The sequence below is a fragment of the Bufo bufo genome, chromosome 2 (assembly GCF_905171765.1).
Source record: "Bufo bufo chromosome 2, aBufBuf1.1, whole genome shotgun sequence".
Taxonomy (NCBI): domain Eukaryota; kingdom Metazoa; phylum Chordata; class Amphibia; order Anura; family Bufonidae; genus Bufo; species Bufo bufo.
In genome coordinates, this window is record NC_053390.1 from 741,171,572 (window position 1) to 741,194,508 (window position 22,937).

Sequence of the window (22,937 nt, forward strand, 5' to 3'; positions counted from 1 at the left end):
TGCCCCTCTAAACATTGATTTTCAGCCATATAGAATCAATTCATATATTTGCTACATTTTCTGTAATCATTAAATAACTCTAGAGTATGGTGCTGTGAGGATTTTCCATCCTGCACTCCACTTGGCAATCATTTCTGATACCTTAGAAAGTTCCTGAACTGCCAACAGTCCTATTATACAGTGCCAGTTGTCATTAACTAGTTCAGGCTCTCAGTTAATCACACATTTCTCTATATTAACGCTACATGGTACAATTACTTCTCTACTAGACTAACACTAGCTTACCTTTCGTGGCATCCATCCCACCGACAGTAAACAGCATCCCTACAGTAGACTTCCTGGGTTTTGTACGAGGGCTCTGTAACATAGGCCTCCTCTCAGGCAATAAATGGTATTTCATGGCTTCCATAATTAGTTTCTGGCACTCAATATCATCCCTGAATAGTGCATTATTCTCCATGTCTGCAAGAAACTATCAAGATACAATTTTATTAGAAATATTATAGACCAGTGCATCAGTGTATCTCATAATGGGTTATACTTTCTGCTAAGGTCCCATCAAGTAATTTCAAGGGTTCCAGGAAATAAAAATATGAAAGGACATATATGTGAGGGCGTCCAACCATCTTGGCAGTCATGTACGGTTGGAAAATCGATCCACCTAAGCCAACCAACTCATCACATATTGATAGAGTGCTTCCTGTTGGCTCCATGACCAGCTCCAACTAGCTGCAGAATCCCATATCCTTAGTAAGCAAAGTTCAAAGTATTAGTGCCAACACAGTTGAATATTTTTTTCATGCAGAAGACTGAATACCTGTTGGTGTACTGGAAAACTTCAGACACCTCTGGTGGCACTTAAAGGGGTTGTCCGTTTTTTTATATTGATGATCTGTCCTCAGGAGAGGTCATCAAAATGAGATCAGCGGGCGGCCGACTCTTGGCACCCCCACCTATCAGCTGTTTGAAGAGACTGCAGGACTTGTACGAGTGCTGCCTTTTCTTCATTGTTTACCTGCTTGCCGTTGCAACCACAGCGGTGAGCAGGTGTAATTACAACTAAGTTGTCCCATTCACTTAAATAGGACGGTTCCTTTCTGTACACTTGAATAATTCATTATGATATTAAAATGTAATAGTCACAGTGTGGTTATTAAATTCAGACATTCTTTGAGTCAGGTCATTGGTAAGGTGGTACAGTGATCCCTCAATTTACAATGGCCTCAGGATACAATATTTTCAACATACAATGGTCTTTTCTGGGCCATCGTAAGTAGAAACCAGACTCCAACATACAATGTCTCAGACTCCAACTAATCAACATGGCCCTTTCTATAGTAGAACATCTTTACTGGTTGTCTAGTAGCTCCTCTGCGGTACTACATGTCCTGCACTGCCCCCTGTCTCTGCCAGGAGGAGCTGCTCCTTTTCTGCTGGTACATGTATGTACTATGCAAGACCCTGAAGAAGCTCCTGCCCTCACCATAGAAAGTCATTTACAGCTTCCAGCATCTATTCCTGTCTGTTTCACCTAAGGACTTGGTTTATATGTCTTGGCCATCTGCTTATTTTTCTTCAATATAAAATTTTTTCGTATTCTGGGAAGACATTCTGGAGCTTTGGAACCAATTACTGGTTTTCCATAGTGTTATGGACTTAAGTTAAAATGGTTTCAACTTACAATGGTCATCCCGGAACCAATTAATATTGTAACTTGAGGGACCACTGTATTTCTATTTAGGTTGTTAGTACGATACTTTTACCTGTGGCTCTAACAGAGGCAAGCGGATATAAGCCAGCAGCTTACTAAGTTCTCTTCCTCTCGACTCTACATCGTGCCGGACCCAGGTCAGCAAAGCATTCAGAATGGTTTCTTCATTAGGAATATTCATATCATCACTTGCTAGTAGTTTGGCAATTTCTGTCCCAGGCAACATTAGAAACTCTTGATTTCTTATTACTTCCATGAAATGTTCCTGCAAATTAAAGTGGCGGTGACATCAAAAGTTTTCTATTTAATGAGTACACTGGGGGAGGTTTACTAAGCTAAGAGTCAACATTCTGGCTACATTTACACACAATAAAATGTAGAATACCTGCTGGGCACCACATAGCTTATGGGGGAGATTTATAAAAACTGGTGTAAAGGCAACCAATCAGATATCACCTTTCATTTTTCACAGCGCCTTTGGGAAATGAAAGGTGGAATCTGATTGGCTGCTATGGGCAACTAAGCCAGTTTTCCTTTACAACAGTCTTGATAAATCTCCCGCTTTGTGTTTTAGATCCTTTTTTGCAAGGGGCATCTCTTTGTGGGGAAACTATATGTCTATTATGATCTACCAGCATGCAGCAAAATATTGGAGTAAAGTAAAGTGATGAAAAGGTAAACTAAGTGTCTAAAGATGCGCCAAATTTGTTATCCAGTATTAGGGTTAGTAATGCCATCCCACTGGGTCCAAAGTTTATGGTGAAGATGAAGCTATCTTTAAAGCATTGCAAACCCCAAACCCCCAGTATATGCCCTAACATCCAAATGGTTGTCCAAGGCTAGAAAAATTAGCCATACTTTTTAAAACATCATACATTTTAGGAAATAGTTGCTTTTAGTTGTGCAATGGTTGCAATAAAATTGTAGAGTTGTGTAACCAACCATTTCACAGTTCTTGCAAGACTTTTCCCCCCATTACAGAGAACATCAAGTTTGCAGAATTTTACAGCAACTATTCCGAAACCAAAGCCGTAACCTAAGGGATTCCAAATTTTAAATGGAATGTGTCGTAGAAAATCACCTTCTGTTAAAATCATTTGTTCATGTTATCTGTATATTTTAAGATTTTTTGGTTTTTTTATTTTCCAAGTCTATATACCTTTCTCCTCTCCTAACATGCCTGTCTTATTAAAGGGGTTTTCCAGAGTGTGCCTTCCCTTCAACCAGCTGATCGGCGGGGGTCGGTCCCCCCACGATCTGATATTGATGACCTATCCTGAGGGTAGTTCATCAATATTAAAATCCTGGAAAACCTCTTTAACATGCCTTCCTCATGTAACAGCAATTCTGTAGCATTCTATACTTATGACTCTCTGGTTGTGTCATTCCTCTATTATTCCTATTAGATGTTTCTGAATGAATTGCCAATTGTCTGTAATGAAGGTCCTGCTAGGTGTTACTAATTAGAGGGGTGTCTCTGCATAGCCTGACCCTAAGCAATCACTGCTGCCAGTATTAGACCCCGAACTAGTAACACCCAGATAGATCTTTATTGCAGACTGCTGGACATTCATTCATTCATTCAAAAAAAAATTATTGGGGTCATTTATCAAACTGGTGTAAAGTAGAACTGGCTTAGGTGCCCATAGTAACCAATCAGATTCCACCTTTCATTTTCCAAAGGGAGCAGTAAAAAATGAAAGGTGGAATCTGATTGGTTGCTATAGGCAACTAAGGCAATTCTGCTTTACACCAGTTGGATAAATGACTCCATATATGAAAATAAAAGCATTTTACAAAAAAAAAGAATGTGTGTCACTATCTTATTTTAATTGGCAGAGAAAAATTATAGGCGACACATTCCCTTTAAGATATTACTTTGCACTTACACAATTTTGGAGTCCTTTTTTCTACGAGCCTTGTGTAACAGATGGATAGAACGAGACCTGCCAGGAACACAGTGTTCCATAGGCACAAGCCGGTCAGAAAACTTTCCAGGATCATTTCCAGAACAGTTTGCCATCTCAGAAGATCTGGCACTGTAGGATGAAATCCACACTCTTCAATCTGAACAGTCGACTACACTAAATGTGATCAGAACTGAGCAGGTGGCTTGTCATTACATACATGAACATCAGGCATTTCTTCTATCCTTCCACCAGCAAAATAATCGACATTTGTTAATTGCTTTACATAAAATGCAACGGCCTCAAAAATAGGTCTGAATATATATTTTTTTCATGAACGTTATGGTTCCCATAGTAACATGAGTTTCAATGTAGAAAATTTATTTTAATGAGATTGCATTGATTTTCTGTACACCACTTATATAAAAACACAAATGTCATAATGAAAACCTCATTACTGGAATAGGAATGCAGAGCACTCCCTGAGGCTACATTCACACGTCCGTGGTGTGTTGCGGACCCGCAAATTGCGGGTCCGCAACACACCAGCCCGTCACCCCCATAGAAATGCCTATTCTTGTCCGCAAGCTGCGGACAAGAATAGGACATGCTCTATCTTTTTGCGGAGCTGCGGACCCAAAATCGGGGCCGCGCTCCGCAATTGCGGCTGCAGACCGCACACTGTGTGCTGTCCGCATCCATTCCGTCCCCATAGAGAATAAATGGGTCCGCACCCTTTCCGCAAAATTGCGGAAAGGATGCGGACCCATTTTGCGGACGTGTGAATGGAGCCCTAAAGTCTGAAGGGAATGGAAGCATGTATGGGGGAATATGTCAAGGGGCCCCTGTTCTTGTACTCATAATATATAGAAAAACTCCAGTAATATCACGATTCGTCTTTTCTTAATCAATATAAGTTGCTTTATTGAATCTGCGGCTGATTTTAGTTAGGTTTCGGCCTATTTTGGTCTTTATCAAACTGGTGCCGCTGTCAGAGGGAAGAGAAGATAGTCTGCGCTCAGAAGGATAAGCGTACGTCCGCACCGCGATATGTGATATACATTTTCTATATATTATTTGATGGGGTGGGAACCCGACTCCTAGTAATCTACACACATAGTAAGCAGTGTGCGACTAAGCAACTCCTCAACATTATTCTTGTACTCAGTAATGGTTCCAGAGGACGGACCACCAACAATCAGACACTGATAACCTATCCTGTGGACATCTATGGTCAGTAAGGAGCATGGTGGATTATTTCAAGCTTGAATAACCCATGCTGACAGAAGTTCTTAGTGATTCTACCACATGTGACACTAGAAGCTCAAGGATAACATTGGCTTGTGATCTATATACTAGTGCACTGGTAATTATCATGGATACTCACCATTGTGTAACAGTGAGCCGCTTTAAGTAAATCAGGACATCCTTGGGCATCAGCAAAAGAGCGGATACCAAGGCAGTTGGAAGGATGAAGCTGCTTCATTAGGAACTTACAACAAGCCTCCACAACCTTAGACAACTGCAGGAGACAAGCAGTGGACAGGAGACTCTCAACGTTGTCTTCTTTTAACTCCAGACGACCTGCAGGGAGGATATCATCACCCAAAAAAATTGTAAGAATCAGACAATTTAAAGCACAGACAGAAGAGAAATTAGCTCAGTCAGGGAAAAAAGGCGATAAGGCATTCTTCAGATACATAAATGAAAAAAGGAAACTAAAACAAGGAATTACAAAATTAAAAACAAAAGAAGGAAGGTATATGGAAGAAGATAAAGAACTAGCTGACTGCCTCAATGAATACTTCTGTTCAGTCTTTATGAAGGAAAATGAAGGAAAATGACCTCAGTTAGGAAAGAAGACTAATGAATCTTTTGATGCATGTGTCTTTACAGAGGAAGAGGTTCTAAGTCAGCTGTCTAAAATGAATACAAATAAGTCACAGGGGCCTGATGGGATACACCCAAAGCTATTAAAAGAGCTCAGCGGTGAACTAGCAAAACCATTAACAGATTTATTTAACCAATCACTGGCAACAGGAGTCGTCCCAGAAGATTGGAAATTAGCAAATGTTGTGCTGATTCACAAGAAAGGTAGTAGGGAGGAATCGGGCAACTATAGGCCAGTAAGCCTGACATCAATAGTGGGGAAATTAATGGAAACCATACGTAAGGAGAGGATTGTGGAACATCTAAAATCCCATGGATTGAAAGATGAAAAACAGTATGGGTTTACTTCAGGGAGATCATGTCAAACTAATCTTATTGATTTTTTTGATTGGGTGACTAAAACAATAGATGGCGGAGGTGCAGTAGACATCGCTTATCTAGACTTCAGTAAGGCTTTCAATACTGTCCCACACAGAAGGCTTATCAATAAATTGAAGTCATTGGGCTTGGACTCCCATATTGTTGAATGGATTAGGCAGTGGCTGAGGGACAGGCAACAGAGGGTTGTAGTCAATGGAGTATATTCAGACCAAGGTCTTGTTACCAGTGGGGTACCTCAGGGATCTGTTCTGGGACCCATATTGTTTAATATCTTTATCAGCGAAATTGCAGAAGGCCTCGATGGTAAGGTGTGTCTTTTTGCTGATGACACAAAGATTTGTAACAGGGTTGATGTTCCTGGAGGGATACACCAAATGGAAAAGGATTTAGGAAAACTAGAGGAATGGTCAAAAATCTGGCAACTAAAATTTTATGTGGATAAGTGCAAAATAATGCACCTGGGGCATAAAAACCCAAGAGCAGAATATAAAATCAGTGATACAGTCCTAACCTCAGTATCTGAGGAAAGGGATTTAGGGGTCATTATTTCAGAAGACTTAAAGGTAGGCAGACAATGTCATAGAGCAGCAGGAAATGCTAGCAGAATGCTTGGGTGTATAGGGAGAGGCATTACTAGTAGAAAGAGGGAGGTGCTCATGCCGCTCTACAGAGCACTAGTGAGACCTCATTTGGAGTATTGTGCTCAGTACTGGAGACCATATCTCCAGAAAGATATTGATACTTTGCAGAGAGTTCAGAGAAGAGCTACTAAACTGGTACATGGATTGCAGGATAAAACTTACCAGGAAAGATTGAAGGACCTTAACATGTATAGCTTGGAAGAAAGACGAGACAGAGGGGATATGATAGAAACTTTTAAATACATAAAGGGAATCAACAAGGTAAAAGAGGAAAGAATATTTAAAAGAAGAAAAACTGCTACAAGAGGACATAGTTTTAAATTAGAGGGGCAAAGGTTTAAAAGTAATATCAGGAAGTATTACTTTACTGAGAGAGTAGTGGATGCATGGAATAGCCTTCCTGCAGAAGTGGTAGCTGCAAATAAAGTGAAGGAGTTTAAGCATGCATGGGATAGGCATAAGGCCATCCTTCATATAAGATAGGGCCAGGGGCTATCCATAGTACTCAGTATATTGGGCAGACTAGATGGGCCAAATGGTTCTTATCTGCCGACACATTCTATGTTTCTATGTTTCTAAAACTCAATTTAAAAGGACAGTTCCATCAAAACTTTTTCATTAAGACCCTGCATGTAATAATTATTATATTTACACACACACACAGGGGGAGTCAAAAGTGTCAGGACTTCAGACTCACCCTGATTGTCGCAAAATTTGCTCTTGACCCAATTCGGCGACTTTCAAGATGGCGGCCATGTTCTGGACAGCTTAAAACATAGGCCCCCCTCACCCATTACTTGCTGGGGACTAGGGTTTCTCCACTTTCTGCTTTTTTGCTCAAAAAGGGGTGAGGCTTCATGAGAGAAGTGTGTGACCTAAGATACACCTTTTGGTGTAAGCCAAACAATAGTTGGTGTAGAATTAGACAAAGGTGTCTACTCCTGCACCACATTCATCATCCAGCCTAAGCCCCTGTAATAAATCTTGTATAGGTCTAGGCAGCCTGTCTGAGCTTACATAATTTATAGCATTAATAAATCCGGGCCATTGACCCCTTAGGGCAGCCCCTCCTTTACTCCTTATATTCCTTGTACTCTCCTCTTTGTTCTAGATTCTCTCCCTATGTTATGTTCAAATTTATAGTGGAAGTGATGTATAGTTGACTAATATATGTTTTAGCTGTGACTGCCATTTTGCTTGATGTATATCTGAACTTAGATTTTTTTTTTATTGGAATACAATATGTGTAAAATATGTTTGACCAAAAATCTACATTTTGAGGTATGGAATGCTGATGAACTGCAATACCAGACAACCCATGGCCAAACCTGGTACTGTTTCTGGAAAAATGTAGATTTTATTTTATTATCCTGGACAAACTTTTAAATGACAGTGGACACCTTTGGGGGTATTTTTTTTAAATATTGCATTCTACTTATTTTGGGCTAAAATATTTTTTTAAATCAGTTTTTATTAAAAACACTAACATGTTTTCCTCTACATCAGGGGTCAGCAACCTCCAGAACTCCAGGTGTTGTGAAACTACATCTCCCATTATGCACACTTGCTTGTGAACTCCCACAGAAGTAATACAAACATGCTAGGAGTTGTAGTTTCACAAGAGCTGGCGTGCCGATATTGCTGATGAAGTGTGCTGACGTCTCGATGTGTAGCTCTTATCTCTAGTTCACTGACAGCTTATAAACTAATTGAAATTAAAATGTTATCAGTCTAGTGATAATATGGCCTAAATGAGTGTTTCAGAAGGCACTGGTGCTTGCAGTTGTGCCTTGGCCTTCTGTCTTCTCACCGAGGACAGCGCAGTCCATTTGACCACAGCCTCCTCTGTTGTGCTTTTCCATAAGTATATAACATTTGCACCTAAATATCCTAATTATAGTGGATTTGATTATACATGTAAGAGGCCATATTGTGATATATTCACGATTTCGTATGTATTTTAAAGATGGCCGAGAGAGGTTCATGGAAAGGACACTGTTCATAAGGTTTCGTCTCTTATAGATGTACCAGTCTGGGAAGAGTCATTCTTGTCTCCTTATAAATTTATGACTGAGATAAGGATATTCTCTAGACCAGGCATCCTCCAGCTGTTGCAAAACTACAACTCCCAGCATGCCCAACAGCCTACAGGTATCAGCCTACAGCAGGGCATTGTTGGAGTTGGAGTTTTACAACAGCTGGAGGGCCGCAGTTTGAGGATGCCTGCTCTAGACTATCTGGTACTAATTAGTCCTACAGTTTGATGTCTATTGATGAAGCAGAAAGTATTAGGAAGGATGTCAATGCATCTATTATCTTATATATTTCTCACTAGGAATGCATACACTCCTAAAGCATGATGAGAAGAATAGCGTAAACTTTGTTAGTAAGATAGTGTTATTTTAACTAACAATCAATCAACCGTTGGAGTAATAGAGGAGACACACATGTCTGTGAGAGTACAAGGTCTGTTGTATTCTTATCAGTACCATAAATTTGGTAGCTTGGGAAACATCTTAAATGGTACCTAAAAGTCTACTTTAATTGGTACATGTGTCAAAGTTAATCCCTGTAGCTCTGATTTAGGATTCCATATGTTATGTGTATGGAATGTAGGATGAAGTCAGACCTGGACATTTAACCCTTACTAGTATGATATTAATAGCTTATGCAATAGTACCACCTAGGTATAGATAAGTAACATTACACCAACAGCAGAAATGCATTCTGGGCAATACAGTGACATCACAGTCGTTATCATATGTACACCCCTAGCCGACAATGATTCGAAAACTCCAAGCTAGGAAGGCGTGTCTAACTGATAAGTTTTTGGATAATAAACCACACACAAGAGAGAGGGGGAAGAGAGAGAGAAAGAAAAGAAAGAAGAAAGAGAAAGAAAAGAGAAAGGAGAGACACCCCTGGAGAAAAATCCCAATGATCAGAACAGACTTTAGAGCTGATTTCCCTTAGACTCTGCAAATCTGCTGCATTCTCGGGTAACATAACTTTATTATGTGTAGTATTGATTAGCCTGATATTTAGTAAACTCCCCGCTTTAGTGCGGATGTATAATGTTAAAAGTGCTACATCAATATTATCACTATTAAGTAAAGATGCATATTACTGAATAAAAGATCTAATATTGATATCAGAGAAAACTCTGATTGGAATAATATATTCCATAGTCAATATCAGGCTTGATAATTTATAAGTTGTGTGGCAATACTACCCGATATCTGAGATTGGTCATAGTTTGAGCAGAGCAAGGGTTCGTATCTACCCTAATCACTATTGAGTTTTCTGTGTATATCAACTGATAGTGTATCTCATAATTGTGGTTGGGACGTGGTATTACATTTTATGTTTGAGAGGTACAGTGTATACGCTGGTATTCCTGTTAGAGCCATCTAGTGGCGAATTTAGGGTACTGCATATCACTGTGTGTTGTTGCATATTATTGAGTTTTATATTGATTAAGCTATGATTGTATTTTAAGTTATTGTATAATACATTATTTATATTTTTGCATAGACGCTTGTACCATGTTTTACTGATTGCACAAATATAATTAAATAACCGACGAGCTCTTTTCTAGGTGTTCTATATGTCCACTTCTACTGTAGGATCAATTCCCTTCTTTGATCCTTTCTTTTATATAAAGCATTTGCTTTATATCCCGACACCTCACAGTGCAGTACATTGGATAGCTGCTGGTATTGCAGTGCTTGGTACTGCGGTTCAGCCCTATTGACTTTAATCGGGGTGAGCTGTGCCTAGGTCATGTGACCAATGAACGTGATGTCTCATGGCCTAGGGAAAGCTGCGATAAGGCTGCAGAGGCACTGATAGTGCCAGTGCCTTCTCAAACAGCTGATCGATGAGGGTCCCGGGTGTTACCCCCCCCCCCCCCCATTTTTTATGATTGCATTTTACTCATTTTGGGCTAAAAATAATTTTTTCAATAGGCCTTTATTAAAAAATATTGAGCTGTTCTGTAACAAAGGGTTCATTATTTTTCTAGCTGTGTGACTGGTACTTTTACTTTGTGCTGGTCATCTGATAACCCTTAACTCTAAATTACAAAAAGGTCATAAACACTTTAAGCCACAATCTTATAAGTATGATAAGAACTGAGCTATAATGAGTGTTTATAATGTCAGAGATCAGGAGCCCATCAGCTCCCTACCTGACAGAGCAGAGAAAAAAATACTGATCCTGCTAGTAAATAAACTCAAAACTGTGCAGGGAAAACGGCTCATCATTTTTAATAAAGACCAATTGAAAAAATGATTTTAGCTCAAATTGAGTACAATGCAATAATAATAAAAATTGCCACCAAAGGTGTACATAGCCTTTAAATCTTAAATATACCTAGGTTTTAATTGGAATTACTTTGCTTTGACTGCACTAGAGTATCCTAATTGTGGCCAGATGTATGTTGCGAAGAGATACAGGATCTGGGTCAGAATCCTATTGGCTCATTTGTACTTTTAGGTTGTAAGGGTAACAACCAGGTTTTTTCTGCTAATAAAAGGGGTCTTCTGCCATTTGCGGTTTGAAGAGGAAGAAGAAGAAAAAACACCATAAGTCGTGTTGTCTCCTTCTTTTATTCCTAGACTGAACTTTAAGATTTGGAGCATTGCAGATAACATGGTTAAATTCCTTGTTAAGGGATCATCCAAATATTCTACCATAACAAGGACAAGATGCTGATTTTTTTTTTATAAAGACCAACTAAAAATAATAATTAGCCCAAAATGATTAGAATGTAATAAAAACAATGCCCCAAAGGTGTCTCTGGCCTTAAAGGGGTTGTGTGAGTTATTTTTTTGTTCTTTGTATGTTTGTACCTAGGCAAATGAAAAGACTTTATAATTCACTTACTTTATCTCAAGCTGCTGGTTTCTCAGATTTCACTGTGATGTCAGCTTCTCTCCCTGCTCTGATAATGTTCGTGCACAAGCCTGAGAGAGCAGATGTGTGTCTGTAGACGAGATGTCACTGTGCTGGCCACACCCCCCTGCACTGCCGGTGTTCTGCCAAATGTCTATACCGGAAGTGACGCAGCCACACCGGAAGTGACGACGACGCCAAGGAATCAGCTGGAGGAGGGTGTGCGCAAGCGCACATCCACCGGCTTAGCAAAGAATTATTGTAGCACCGCGATAGAAGTACTTCGTACACCGCGCGTGCGCACTTAGGGGTATAGAGATTTTGCAGAGCAAAATGTTTCATCAGATCTACCCTCCCTACCCCTCAGTGCGCCCGCAAATCATCAGTTGCAGTTCAACTCTACTATGTGGTGAGCTCGGTATCCAGCACTCAGCTCTGCGGTAAAGATGAACTGCAACTGATGATTTGTGGGCGCCTGCGCACTCAGGGGTAGGGAGATCTGATGAAACATTTTGCGCTGCAAAATCTCTATACCCCTAAGTGCGCACGCACGGTGTACGAAGTACTTCTATCGCGGCGCTGAAATAATTCTTTGCTAAGCCGGTGGATGTGCGCTTGCGCACAGCCTCTTCCAGCTGATTCCTTGGTGGCCTCGTCACTTCCGATGCGGCCACGTCACTTCCGGTATAGACTTTTGGCAAGGTATAGATATTTGGCAGAACACCGGCTGCTGCTTATTGCTCTCTCCCTGGATTCTTAACCCCTTCAGCAGCACAGACTCAGGGCTGAAGGCTTTACTGAGTAGCTGCTGGCAGTGAGGAGACAAATGCTGGGCACATGAGCTGACAGAGGAGTTCTGCAGAGCATTGCACAACAGGTAGGGGGAAGATCCTGTGTGTATCAGCAGTGTCAATGTACAGCTGGGACCTGTAGTCCTACACATACAACATGCTGCTGAGTCTCCCAGCAGGCAGACATGTCACTCAGGACTTATTCACTCCCTTTGCAGAGCAGGGGGAGGGGCAGAGATTGTTTTTATTGCAGGTAAACAAAGGGCCAGAAGAGAACTAGGAAAATGAGGAAAAATTATTTGTTTTACCTAAAACCTGCTTAGCTGAGTTATATATTGCTGCCCATCAGATTTACAATGCTATATATTTTTTTTTCCCATAACTTGGACAACCCCTTTAACGCACAATATCTAGTTTGACATCATTTAATGACTGATTCACATTAGTTAAATATTATTTAGATTTATGCATCAAAGCACAAGAGAATAAATTAGCTGGATCACTGCTCAGCAGCTCCAGCTCTGATTTAATGGACTTGGTCTAAGAGCAGGAGGGTGTAAAACAGGTCACACGATAAAAAGGAGAGAATCAAAGTAGTGTGTCTTCTAAAATAACAGAGACGCTAAAAAAGACATGCAGTCGCTGCAAGGGTTTATGGGGAAATGGGCATTTTCACACATCTACTGTATAAATAGATACACGCAGAGATAATATGCAAGTCACATACAATAAATCCCGCTGGGGAAATAAGGTACATCAAGCTCATTCAAAGTCAAGACAGGCGAGGCTACGTGACCTAATTGTGTCTCAGAAGCCGTTCTGTTAGTTTTGCATGCGTGAACTTGGACATGAACTTTTCCAGCTTGAGAGAATTTTTCATTTTTTAACACATTAACTAGTAAAATTATATTATGTTGGGGAAAGGGTGTTAGGAGCACATCAATTTCTAGAACAGAGAGCTACAGAGCTGAGGCATAACTCTGAATGCAAGCTGATAGCATTAGGTTTCACACTTGTATTGCTATGGAGGTATGAAATATGTCCTGACTATAGACGACCGACACAACTAGAATACAAGGGTTAGGATAAGGCCTGTTAACACAAGCAGACTAAGCAGGCAATTATTGGGAACGAACAGTTTGTTCCTGATAATTGCCTGCTCGTCAGAGGAGGTAAGCGCGGAATTTACATGTAGAATTCACCTATACTGTATGGGGATAGGTGATCGCTGCAGAGACAGCTCGTTCCCTACAGATTCATTGTTTCTGGGCAGCAGATCACTGTTTACACAGCACGATCTGCTGCCCAGAAACAACTATATAAGTGTTAGCATGAGCGATGCTTTCACGCAGTGAACAAGAAATTGGATATGGGCTGCACATTTACACAGTGCAATTATTGGGAATAAGTATTCCTACGAACGTTCATTGCCAATAATTTGCCAGATAATCGGCAACTGTAAAAGAGACCTTAAAGGGGATGTGCAGGCCATTTATATTGATGACCTATATCTGTCCTGGGTGTTGGACCCTCACGATCAGCTGTTTGAAGAGGAGGTGGCACTCCATGCAACGTCATCTGGGAAGAGAGTGTAATTACTAGTACTCACTCCATTTACTTGAATGGAGAGAGTACTTGTAATTACACTGCACCGCTGCTCCAGAGTAGACGATGGGCAGTTTAATGAAGAGTAAGCGGTGCTTGGCCGCATCCTCTTCAAACAGCTGATTGGCATGGATCTCGGGTGTCGGACCCCGCCGATCAGATAGTGATGACCTATCATGATGATAGGTCATCATTATAAATGGCCTGCACAACTTCTTTAAAGGGCTCATAATATAATCGGTTATTTGTATCTAGTTACTCCTTGAGACAAATCTTTCTTGAATCTTTGACTCAAAATTTTACAGATCTGCATCTTGGAGCTTTCCGGTCTCTTCAGTTCTGATCATGAGTATGTGTTGATGTGTGGGTATGTATATAACTTTTATTTTGAATAGGTGTAGTTTGAGATTTTATGCTTTTACCCTGAAACCTTACATTCTTGACAAAAATTGCACAAAGAAGTCTATGCCTGTAAATTGCATGGTTTAATTTTCTCAATATGTTTGGTTTCGACTATCAGGGAAAGGAGATGTTTGTGGCTGAAAAAACCTGACTGTTCTGCTTTCGACACCCACAAAAGCAGTTATTTTGATAAACAGATGGTTTCATTTACCTTTATCTGAATATATGACAGTTGTGCTCACAATTATATAAATGGTATTGAGTCTTTTGCTCAGCAGCAGTTGTTCTCAGCCTGGAGGCCCGATATTCCCTGATCTAATTGTTCGCAATTCTCTTGTGGAAATGCAGTTTAGTTGCACGGTGATACTTATATTCACATCTCCATACAAATATATTACCTGTATATGAATACTGAACTAAGGCCCAAAGAGCGTTGGGTTCGACACCCTCCATTTTAATCTCCTCCTGCTTCGCTTCTCTGACGTCACTGGTGAACATTGCTGCAAAGTAATCCGATACAGAGGACAGAACCAACCTGAAAGGACATAATAAAGATCTGCATCAGACTGCTCAGGTATTCTTCTCTCTATATTAGCTCATTTCAAGATCTATGATACTTTTCTGGCATTTTTCCAGGATTGTCCAAAATTTTCAGAGCCAACTTCAGCAAATTTAGCAGGTGCAGGGTCAAAAATGGGTAGGACTTATGAAAGTCATAGGATATGCCACAAATGATTGATCATCAGAACCCCACTGACTGCTAAACCAGGGACAGCCATACCTTTGCCACCCATCCACCATACATGGGTTCTCTAGGTCAACCTAGCTATTCATTTATATAATGTCCATTAACACGTAATCAACTGCACACAACTTTTATTACCAGTATTAAATGGCACCCGTTTAAACATATAAAGGGGCCCATCCACTTTCGACAAGCATTCAGGCGACAGCTATTCCTTAGTTCCAACAGCCCAATGCGTGCATGTGTTTGCAATGGGGAAAAGGGAGTAAGATGCTGCCAGACACCTCTGACAGAGTCAGGAGTCCTCCCGTACACGTCCTTAATATATCAATATATCTTTATTAAAGTTGGAGTTTTCCCTTGCATTGTCAGGGTAAATTATTAACCCCTTCTACCCCAGAGTTTTAGGTTTTTTTTGCGTTGTTTTTTGTGGTCCCCGCCTTCCTAGAGCCATAACTTTTTTATTTTTCCTTTGTAAAGTGGGAAGCGGGAAAAAAAACCTCCAAATGGGGTGAAACTGGAAAAAAAAAGCAATTCCGCCACAATTTTACGTTTTTTATTTATTTATTTACGACGTTCGATGTGTGATAAAACTGACCGGTTACTTTCATTCTACAGGTCAGTACAAATCCGGCAATAGCTTATATTTATAGTTTTTTTTTTGCATTTTGATACTGATAAAATAATAAACTAGGGGGGAAAAAAAAATCTATTTTATTTTTTCGTCACGATATTTTGACCCCTATAACTTTTTTGTACTTATGTGTACGGAGCTGTGTGGGGGCTCATTTTTTTGTGGGGCGATCTGTACTTTTCATTGATACCATTCTGGGGTGTATATGACTTTTTGATCACTTTCAAATTTTTTGTAGGAAATGAAGTGACCAAAAACTTACAATTGGCCATTTCCCACAGGGAACTACAACAAGAAACAAATCTATTCTCATAGACTCCAGCACTTTAGCATTGAAGTTTATGAGAAAATTACTAGTTTTCTATGGAGCCCTGCTACAGGAAAGGGCTCCACAGGAAATACTGAGCAGCAGCCTCCTGTCATTTATAACAGGGGCTGCTGAACACAAGCTCCGGCTCCTCCGATCGCCGCACGGGGGAGCTGGAGCATCACCGGAAGTGCGCGCTTCCGGTATTTACAGCTCTCAGATCTGAAGTGATATCAGAAGTGTAAAATGTTGTGTCTGCTGTATGAAATAGGAGCGGGCGCCATCTTTAAAGACCCGGCCAGCACTTGTACGGTGCTGGTCTGGAAAGGGTTAAAATAATAAAATTCTGTGTTCCTGCATTCACTGCTAGAAGCCAACTGCATACATAGCACAACATGTCGCTATATTTGCTCGTGTGTATGGCACGGTGGCTCAGGGGTTAGCACTGGTGCCTGGCAGCACTGGGTTCAGTGCAGAAGTGTATAACATAATCTGTGGGAGGTTATCTATATAAACCATGGTAAGTTGGTGTACCAGCTTGTGAATAGCACTTACCTGTGTGCAGGGATTTTCCGATCGCCAGCGATCAGGATGACATCACAGAGCTGTTCGTGCCGCAAGTAGTTTTCCATCTTCTTAAAGGTCTGCTCAGCATGGTTGGGGGACTGGAAGTACTCATCTGGGGCACAGGACTCCATTGTGTGGCAGGAAGATAACGTTTGGCTGCTGTTTGAGGTCCTGCTGGCAGAAAAAGAAAGATCTCAATTGGAATTACAATAAAGCTATATTTAGTAGGTTAAACTGTTTGATGAAAAATCATGATAGAAAGAAAAATGTCATATTTTAGGCATTACTGCGGAATCTGAACTGAACCACAAATATTTGCATGGAAAACAAATCGGGAAAGTTTAGGCTAAAACTGGAATTCCTATATAATGGAGACATTAGAACTAGGCTATATATCCAGAACTAGATAAACAACTGCCAACATCCGTACCTGGTGTGACGTCACACAGAAGATTTGACTCCATTGGATTACTAGCGCGGCTTCCCTCGCGCGCACGTGTTACCGGCCGGGACCGCACGCGCTGGCTGAAGACCTGCTAAACTTCTAGCTGAACAGCGAAACAGCGCCACCGCTTCTGTTTAGAGAAACACAGCTCGCAACAACACAGGCAAGTAGTGTGCTTCTCTCGGATCACCGACCTAGATTGCTGTAACCCCTATATTACTATCAAGCAGCAGCAGGGAAGACAATAGCCCTTAACAATTGGTAAAATACACTATAAGGCCTCATGCACACGACCGTATTTTTTTGCGGTCCGCAAAACGGGGTTCCGTTTTTCCGTGATCCGTGACCGTTTTTTCGTCCGTGGGTCTTCCTTGATTTTTGGAGGATCCACGGACATGAAAAAAAAGTCGTTTTGGTGTCCGCCTGGTCGTGCGGAGCCAAACGGATCCGTCCTGAATTACAATGCAAGTCAACGGGGACGGATCCGTTTGACGTTGACACAATATGGTGCAATTTCAAACGGATCCGTCCCCTATTGACTTTCAATGTAAAGTCAGGAGTTAATATACCATCGGATCTGAGTTTTCTCCAATCCGATGGTATATTTTAACTTGAAGCGTCCCCATCACCATGGGAACGCCTCTATGTTTGAATATACTGTCGGATTTGAGTTACATCGTGAAACTCAAATCCGACAGTATATTCTAACACAGAGGCGTTCCCATGGTGATGGGGACGCTTCAGGTTAGAATATACTAACAGAACTGTGTACATGACTGCCCCCTGCTGCCTGGCAGGTGCTGCCAGGCAGCAGGGGGCAGCCCCCCCCCCCCCCCTGGAGTTAACACATTGGTGGCCGGCCCCCCCCTCCCCTGTAGTTAACTCATCGGTGGCCAGTGCGGCCAGGCCCCCCCCTCCACTGTAGTTAACTCATTGGTGGCCAGTGGGCCCCCCCCTCCCCTGTAGTTAACTCATTGGTGGCCAGTGGGCCCCCCCCTCCCCTGTAGTTAACTCATTGGTGGCCAGTGCGGCCCCTCCCCTCCCTGTAGTTAACTCGTTGGTGGGCAGTAGGCCCCCCCCTCCCTTCCCATGTAGTTAACTCGTTGGGGGCCAGTGGGCCTTCTCCCCTCCGTCCCTCTCCTAATTAAAATCTCCCCCCTATCATTGGTGGCAGCGGAGTGTACCGATCGGAGTCCCAGTTTAATCGCTGGGGCTCCGATCGGTAACCATGGCAACCAGGACGCTACTGCAGTCCCGGTTGCCATGGTTACTTAGCAATTTGTAGAACCATGATACTTACCTGCGAGCTGCGATCTCTGCGTCCGGTCTTTCACGGACCCATTGACTTGAATGGGTCCGTTTACCGTTGGCCGTGAAAAAAATAGGACAGGTCTTATTTTTTTCACGGCCAGGAAACACGGCTCACGGATGCGGCTGCCAAACGGTGCATTTTCCGATTTTGAAAGTCAATGGGTCCGCGAAAAAAAACGGAAAACGGCACAACGGCCACGGATGCACACAACGGTCGTGTGCATGAGGCCTAAAAATTAAAAATAAAGCTAATTAATACATAGTATCTCTAATGTGTGTATTACTGCTGAATATATAGTTTAAGGGTTCACATATTTAAGTGGGCGTTATCCATATTATCTTTATATCATACAGCACTGAACAATCAGCGCGGGTCTAGTTGTTTATCTTTATCTTTCTTGAATTTAATTGAGGGGTGAGGCAATTAACCCTCTCTAGACAAAGCAGCGAGGCACTCTTTGGAGTGTTAATTAGTGCAGTATTCTCCCTCTACTTACTACGGCAGCGCGGGTTCCATAGAACTTTTTAGACTATATATCCAGAACTGTCTATATAGCCAGTGGTCATGCACCAGGCAACTTTGATATAAGGACAAAGTTGCCTGGTGATGTGTTGCTATCAGTGTGTGAAGAGTGGGAGAAGAGGGTTGCATTGACAATCCAACACAATGGGCAGCACATTGAACACATTTTATAAGTGGTCAGGAACTTGTAAATAACTCATGAAAGAATAAAGTTACGTTAAAACCAAGCACACTATTGTTTTTCTTGTGAAATTCCCAATAAGTTTGATGTGTCACATGACCCTCTTCCTATTGAAAAAACAAAAGTTGGATTCAAAATAGCCGACTTTAAAATGGCCGCCATGGTCACCACCCATCTTGAAAAGTTTCCCCCCTCACATATACTAATGTGCCACAAACAGGAAGTTAATATCACCAACCATTCCCATTTTTTTAAGGTGTGTCCATATAAATGGCCCACCCTGTATATTGTGCGTTTATCACGCAACGCAGGCCCCATAGAAGTGAATGGGGCTGAGTTAAAATCGCAAGCATCCGCAAGCAAGTGCGGATGCGGTGCGATTTTCACGCATGGTTGCTAAGATGACAGTCTATTCACTGTATTATTTTCCCTTATAACATGGTTATAAGGGAAAGTAATAGCATTCTTTAATACAGAATGCTTCGTAGAAGGTCAATTGAGGGTTAAAAAATAAATAAAAATTAACTCACCTTCTCCTCTTGATCGCGTAGTTGTCGATCTCTTCTTACTTCTTTAATCATGAGCTGCCGGCTAAAGGACCTGTGGTGACGTCACATCACATGGTCCAATCACATGGCCCATCACCGTGGTGATGGACCATGTGATTGGACCATGTGATGAGCTCATAGACATCACCACAGGTCCTTTGACAGGTCCTGAAGAAAGAACAGGAGACCGGCAGCTACGCGATCAATCGGAGGAGGCGAGTTATTTATTTTTTATTTTTTAACCCTCAATTGACCTAAGCATTGTACTAAGCATTCTGTATTAAAGAATGCTATTATTTTCCCTTATAACCATGTTATAAGGGAAAATAATTACATCTACACACCACCTAACCCAAACCTGAACTTAGTGAAGAAGTTCGGGTCTGGGTACCACATTCAGTTTTTTATCACACGCGTGCAAAACACATTGCACCCGCGTGATGAAAACTGAATCAAAACTGACTGCAATTGCGTACCTACTCACGCGGGTTTTCCGCAATGCACCCGGGACGCATCCAAATCCGTCACGCCCGTAGTTCCAAGCAAATCACATCGTAATTCCTCTCCAAAAGCAATGTATGGATAGTAGCAATGATGGGGGTTGTGGTGCTCCTTCTGCCTGTCTTTCTAAAGTCTCACTGCAGACCCTTACGCATGTGACTGAGGTTCTGGGCATATGTTCTGTAATTCCCGGGCGGAGGGGTACCGAATTAAGATATGGCTGGCCAAACTGTCTTAAAGTTTGGAAGGGTGCATTAATAATGTTCTCTCTCACAGCAGCAAAGTCTGCTGACTGACTCCAATACTTAGCCTTGTAGATTCTGAACCTTCTAGTTTCTTTTCTCTCTAGAACACTTTTGTAGTAGAGTAGCTTGCTTTGGTAGATGTAGTCTCAGAGATTATGGTTCTCGGAAACTCAGGCCTAGCTCTGGGGAGCTTCTCCAACAAAGATCCTCTCTCTTCCTCAGCGAAGCACAGACTCTCAAATGGCTGACTATCCAGGGGGTAGAACCAGGTCTATCTCCTGGCAACCTAAAGAGTTTGAGTCAAGGTGTTAACCCTGACTTATCCATACAGTGCTATTGGGTACACAAATTCAGTAAATTAGAACATTTCACTTAAAAATGTAACATTACAACAATTAGGTTATTTATTAACCTGAAATATGCCTATATTAGGTGTATTTCAGTCGCAGATTGCGGGGCAATGGTTAGTTGTGCCGCAATCTGTGACTTTTCTCTGCTCACACCAGGTCTAAAAAAGTGGGCGTGGAGTAGGCGGGCCGATCTCATTCATCATTTTCTACGCCTGTTTGGTCTAAATGTAAGACAGCTAGGAAGTTGTCTTACATTTAGAAGAGACGATGGATGCGCAGAAGTTATGTAGACGCTGGCACCTCTTCATAACTTCGGTGATCCACCGCCAGCACAGGGCTTTAAGACCGGCGTCTAAAACGCTGATCTAAATAAATGACCCGCTTAATCTTTTGCAGTGACCATATTGTAAGGTACTGTGAATGGGTGACAAGAGGAAATGAATTTTGTGACCATGTGATGAGCTCAGTGACATTACCACAGGTCCTTTGACAAGTCCTGAAGAAAGAACAGGAGACCGGCAGCTACGCGATCAATTGGAGGAGGTGAGTTAATTAGTTTTATTTTTTAACCCTCAATTGACCTTGTACTAAGCATTCTGTATTAAAGAACCATGTTATAAGGGAAAATAATTACATCTACACACCACCTAACCCAAACCTGAACTTCAGTGAAGAAGTTCGGGTCTGGGTACCACATTCAGTTTTTTATCACGCGCGTGCAAAACACATTGCACCCGCGTGATGAAAACTGAATCAAAACTGACTGCAATTGCGTACCTACTCGCGCGGGTTTGCCGCAATGCACCCGAGACGCATCCTGAACAAATCCGTCACGCCCGTGTGAACCCAGCCTTAGGACCTACACCCCGCAGCAAGCATTGCAGAAACAGGACATGGTGGAATTTGTAGTTTAACAACAGCTGGAGAGCCGCAGGTTGGCCATGCCTGGCCTACACTGTCTGTGGATGTATGTGAAAAAAATGGTTCTTCAGTAAAGGCTTGCTATATGCAGTGCAGAAACAAAGTGACTGGGATGGGAGCTGCTGCGCCTGGGTGCCTATGCACGCTCCCAGACACCAGAGCGGCCAGTCCTATAATGTGCAAGCATGGTTACCGATTGCAGCGGTGGCCGTAACCCCTGGAAACGAGCAATGTATAGTACGATGAAAAATTAATCAGGCCATCAAAGGAGGCAATATGGAGAACCCCAATACATTAGTAAGTGCCTTGTATTAACTTTGCATGATAAATGGCATTTGCTGAAATGAGACAACCCCTTTAAAGAAGAGGGATATATTCCACCTTGTTATGGATTTTTATTTTATTTTTTGATTGTTGCTGTTTTTATTTTCTGTATATGATTATGGGACAGACCTCTTCACCTCTTCCTCAGCTGCTCTTCTGCTCTGTTCACAGCAGTTCAGAGACTTGCTTTACAGAAGCCTGGAGATGACTCACTGACTTCTATGGAGAAGTGTTGTGGGCATGCTCTTTGACCTGAGCAGAGGTCATTGTGCAGGGAAGGGTGGAGGAGGTGATCTATGACCATCACCTATGGTCAGTGGTGAATCTTGTGTTATCTGTCTCCAGCCTTATAATTGGAGTTTTGTTTCTCATTGTAATCTATCTGGGATGATAAAGAGATAACTGCTGAGAATTGAGCCCTGCAGGGCTTAAAGGAAATGTGTCACCCAAAAATTTTATCTGCCAGTTAAAACCAGATAGTAACACATCTCCTTTTTTTTCTAATGTGTTTTTATTTTCTGATTACAGATTTATTTATTCTAGTTGCTGAACAGGATTATGGGGGCGGCCATCTTGCCTGAGCTGCTCTTAACAGCATTTACACAGCATTAAAAATTGCTTTACGGCAGCCCCATGGGCCATAGACACATTGGTCAGGAGGGGACCTTATTGACTTCTATGGCAGTTTTCTAGGCATGCTCTGCAGAGGTCATTGTACAAGGAAAAAATAGATGAGCTTTGACAATCACCTATTGTGAATGGTGGATCCTGTATTATCTGTACACAGAGGTGATATCATTATAGGCAATACGGGAATAATAGATAAGTAGATAACTGCAGTAAAGTGATCTGTACAAACCAAGAAGTGGTACCAATTATTAGACATAGTGACCAGTGCGGAAACTGCAGTAAAATTAAAAACATCAAACATTCTTTAAAAATATGTTATACATAAAAAAGTGAACAGTTTATACAGCAGGTCATTATCTTACTTTAATTACCAGACTATAAATTACAAGAATTCTGGGTTTTCTTTTTAATTTAGAGAATATCATGAAAAAAATGATAATAATATTGAAAAACAGAAGCAGAAAAGCACTTACAGTACGTT

General features: G+C 41.6%; 1 protein-coding gene across 7 annotated transcripts in view; it reads right to left on the minus strand.

Annotated features, from left to right (window-relative positions):
- KLHL5 (kelch like family member 5) overlaps positions 1 to 22,937 on the minus strand; it is an 82,625-nt gene that overhangs the window by 33,927 nt on the left and 25,761 nt on the right. For 4 of the 7 annotated variants that reach the window (XM_040418974.1, XM_040418976.1, XM_040418973.1 and 1 more), the window contains exons 2-6: positions 16,466 to 16,648; positions 14,623 to 14,759; positions 5,006 to 5,202; positions 1,764 to 1,976; positions 286 to 472 (exon numbers count right to left, since the gene is read on the minus strand). In XM_040418974.1, the coding sequence (XP_040274908.1) occupies positions 286 to 472; positions 1,764 to 1,976; positions 5,006 to 5,202; positions 14,623 to 14,759; positions 16,466 to 16,608 (877 nt within the window). In that variant the 5' untranslated portion in view covers positions 16,609 to 16,648. Of the gene's footprint in view, positions 1 to 285; positions 473 to 1,763; positions 1,977 to 5,005; positions 5,203 to 14,622; positions 14,760 to 16,465; positions 16,652 to 16,907; positions 17,084 to 22,937 lie in introns of those variants that run through there. The other 3 variants (XM_040418975.1, XM_040418972.1, XM_040418977.1) reach the window with 2 other exon arrangements.